Source organism: Apium graveolens, chromosome 6 (assembly GCF_009905375.1).
Source record: "Apium graveolens cultivar Ventura chromosome 6, ASM990537v1, whole genome shotgun sequence".
In the NCBI taxonomy this organism is placed as follows: Eukaryota; Viridiplantae; Streptophyta; class Magnoliopsida; order Apiales; family Apiaceae; genus Apium; species Apium graveolens.
The window spans coordinates 11,830,279-11,833,467 of NC_133652.1; the positions used below are offsets into that span (position 1 = coordinate 11,830,279).

General features: G+C 41.3%; 1 protein-coding gene across 1 annotated transcript; it reads left to right on the plus strand.

The window, feature by feature from the left end:
• Window positions 1-379: 379 nt before the first annotated feature.
• On the plus strand, window positions 380-1,732 carry LOC141664586 (uncharacterized). Its single transcript, XM_074470545.1, has 4 exons — window positions 380-388; window positions 563-724; window positions 839-1,201; window positions 1,697-1,732. The coding sequence occupies exons 1-4, from the start codon at window positions 380-382 to the stop codon at window positions 1,730-1,732; spliced, it is 570 nt and encodes a 189-aa protein (XP_074326646.1).
• The last annotated feature ends 1,457 nt before the right edge of the window (window positions 1,733-3,189 follow it).

Below are 3,189 nucleotides of genomic sequence, written 5' to 3' on the forward strand. Positions count from 1 at the left end.
CACAAGAGCTGATGGGTACATTCAAGGAAGTTAACCTGGAACAAATTCCCCGCGCACAAAATACGGATGCAGATGCCTTGGCTAAACTAGGATCTCAAAGGGAGGCTACACTGTTGGGAGTAATACCCCTGGAGATCCAAAAGCAGCCTAGTATCTTTCAGGCTGAGGTCATGGGGGTAGAAGTCCAAAGGGAAGAGTCATGGGTCACCCCCATTTTGGACTATATCACAAAAGGAATACTCCCTGTGGACAAAGATGAGGCTAGGAGGGTTAAGTACAAGGCATCAAGGTATGTTATCTACAATGAAAATCTGTACAAAAGGGGTTTTAACAGGCCTCTTTTAAGGTGTGCGTAATTGGAGACGAATGTGACTACGTTATGCGGGAGGTACATGGGGGTATTTGCGGGAACCATGCTGGAGGAACTTCTCTTGACCATTAGATATTGAGACAGGGATATTACTGGCCAACTCTACAGAAAGACTCCCATGAGTTCGCCCGCGCGTGTGATCGATGCCAAAGGTTTGCTAACCTAAATAGTAACCCTGTTGTACCTTTGAAGCATATAACTAGCCTTTGGCCCTTTGCTGTCTGGGGGATAGACCTGATTGGGGAATTACCTAAAGGAAAAGGTGGGGTAAAGTATGCTGTAGTAGCCGTTGATTATTTTACCAAGTGGGCAGAGGCTGAGCCATTGGCTACCATTACTGCAGCCAAGTTGAAGGTATTCATTTTTCAGGCTATTGTGTGCAGATTCGGGGTCCCTTATAAGTTGATCTCAGACAATGGGAAGCAATTCGACAGTAAGGAAATGTGAAAGCTTTGTGATGACTTAAAGATCCAGAAGGGTTTCTCTGTAGTCTGCCACCCTCAAAGCAATGGGAAAACTGAAGCGGTGAATAAGATAATCAAGCATACCCTCAAGGCCAAGCTGGAGGAGAAGAAGGGGTATTGGCTTGAAGAACTGCCCATGGTGTTATGGTCTTATAATACTACACCCAGGACAACCACTGGAGAATCCCCATTCACTTTGGCTTACGGATGTGAGGCTTTGGTTCCTGTGGAGATAGACTCTGGGTCATTCAGGCGTGATAATTATAACCCCATGGATAATGAGGTTAATCATCGACTGTATTTGGATCTTGTGGAAGAAGTACGGGCCACCTCCCAGCTGAAGCTAGCTCCTACCAGCAAAGAACCCGTAAGTACTTTGACAAGAAGGTTAGAGCCCGACCGTTGCAGGTTGGGGACCTCGTCCTAAGGAAGGTATTGCCCAACATGAGGGTTCCGGGACATGGAGCCTTCGGGGCAAATTGGGAAGGCCCTTATAAAATAAAAACTGTCTTGTGGGAAGACACGTATCATCTGGAAAATTTGGACGGGAAATTGCTTCCACGGGCGTGGAACGCTGAACTCTTGAAGAAGTACTATCAGTAAACCAATCAAGGTAATTCTCTCATAGGCCTCTTTCAGGCTATAGGATAAATAAAGATAGCCCATTAGTTAGGGCTATTATGTTTTAGGGATTATTCGTTTAGCTTATTAACCTGTTTCGGTAGACAGCCAGGAGGTAGTGCATGTACACCTTCGGGGGAAACACGTTCAGGCAATTTGCCTTAATAAATCATGACTTGTTTTTATGTTATCTACTTCTGGCATATCGACTATTATTTTTGTTTTTGCATAATCATTGCAGTTAAAAGCCCATATGTTTAAAACAAATATAGCATGATTACTTAGAATATAATTGCTCTAAGGAATGTGAATGTTTCTTGATATGATAATTCCTACTTTAGTTCTTCACCATAAAAATTATTGATGCTAAAGAACTCGGGGGGTAGTAGCATGCATATATGGGCATATACGTTTATCTTGTCAGGCCTTGATATGGATAATTTTAAGCAAAATTAATAACTTGGAATAAAAGTGTATAGGCATATACACTTATTTTAAATAGCCTTGGAATAGGATGGCTACAAGGAAAATTAAAAATTTGATGTTTTATTGAAAATGGAATATTATGGATGGATAAAAATGAATTTAACATGGATTATGTCGGAACGAATTCGGAAAACCTGGGGAAACTAGGGCTATACGAATCTCGGATAATGGCTAAAGGTTGCATATGGCTTGGGAAAGCCGGGAATGCGTAAGACTCAAAATGAAGTAAGGATACTTCAAAACCTGTCTCTAACATGAAGTGGAATAACTTCAGGACCTGTTAATCAGGAAACACAAGGGCTAGTGGGAAAGACCAGGGGATATATGGGTACCTTGGAATTCTATAAAACAAATATAGATATATTGGTCACCCGGGAAACGGATAAGTATGGGATACACTAAGGGCGGACATGGGAATATTGTAATAATACATGTTACATGAAATCTAATGAGACAGGTCATATACATGTTTAAGGCTCGGGGGGTACGCAAGATGGAAAAATGATTGCACAATATTACCCCCGAAAGTTGAGCTTATTTGTGGAGAATTATCCACAGGAAGAGTAAGGAATTTACTCATGGAAAGGTAAGGAATTTACCCATGGAAGGTAAGGAATTGACCCACAGAAAGGTAAGGAATTTACCTACGGAAAGGTAAGGAAATTACCCTCAAAATATACTACAAGAAATCATAACTTAATAAAAATTTGGAGTGATATCATATGGTGATAACAAAATCCTACTTATGGTCTACGGGCATAAGGTGCGGCTTAGGCTCGCTATGATAAGTGGAATATGTATTCCTCAAGCAATATACCTAGCGGATATACGGGAATAAATATGGGTTATCAGCCCAAGATAATATAGCTAGGGTATGTGTAAAATTCTAACAGGTTGGTTATTTTAAGACTGACCTAAAGGCATATATCACAAGTTGATATTAACCTACTAGGGAATACCCTAGAGTATGCATGGAAGCACTTAAGGAAAGATGGCACATAATCTAATTAGAGAAGCGACATATAGTGGATCAAGTTGTTAAAAATTACAACCTGCGAGGCATTCAGAGGTGCCCGCACCCTCATCCAGATGAAACCAAGTCTTGGCACAAAGTCCCGAGATAATGAAAATTAAGGAAACAGTAAAATCCACCCCACATCGGGGTATTAAAGTTCATGGTCTAGCCAATGAAAATATTAAAACATACTAACCCTCATGGGTGGGAGAAGCTCCAGACGCGTCAGCAGC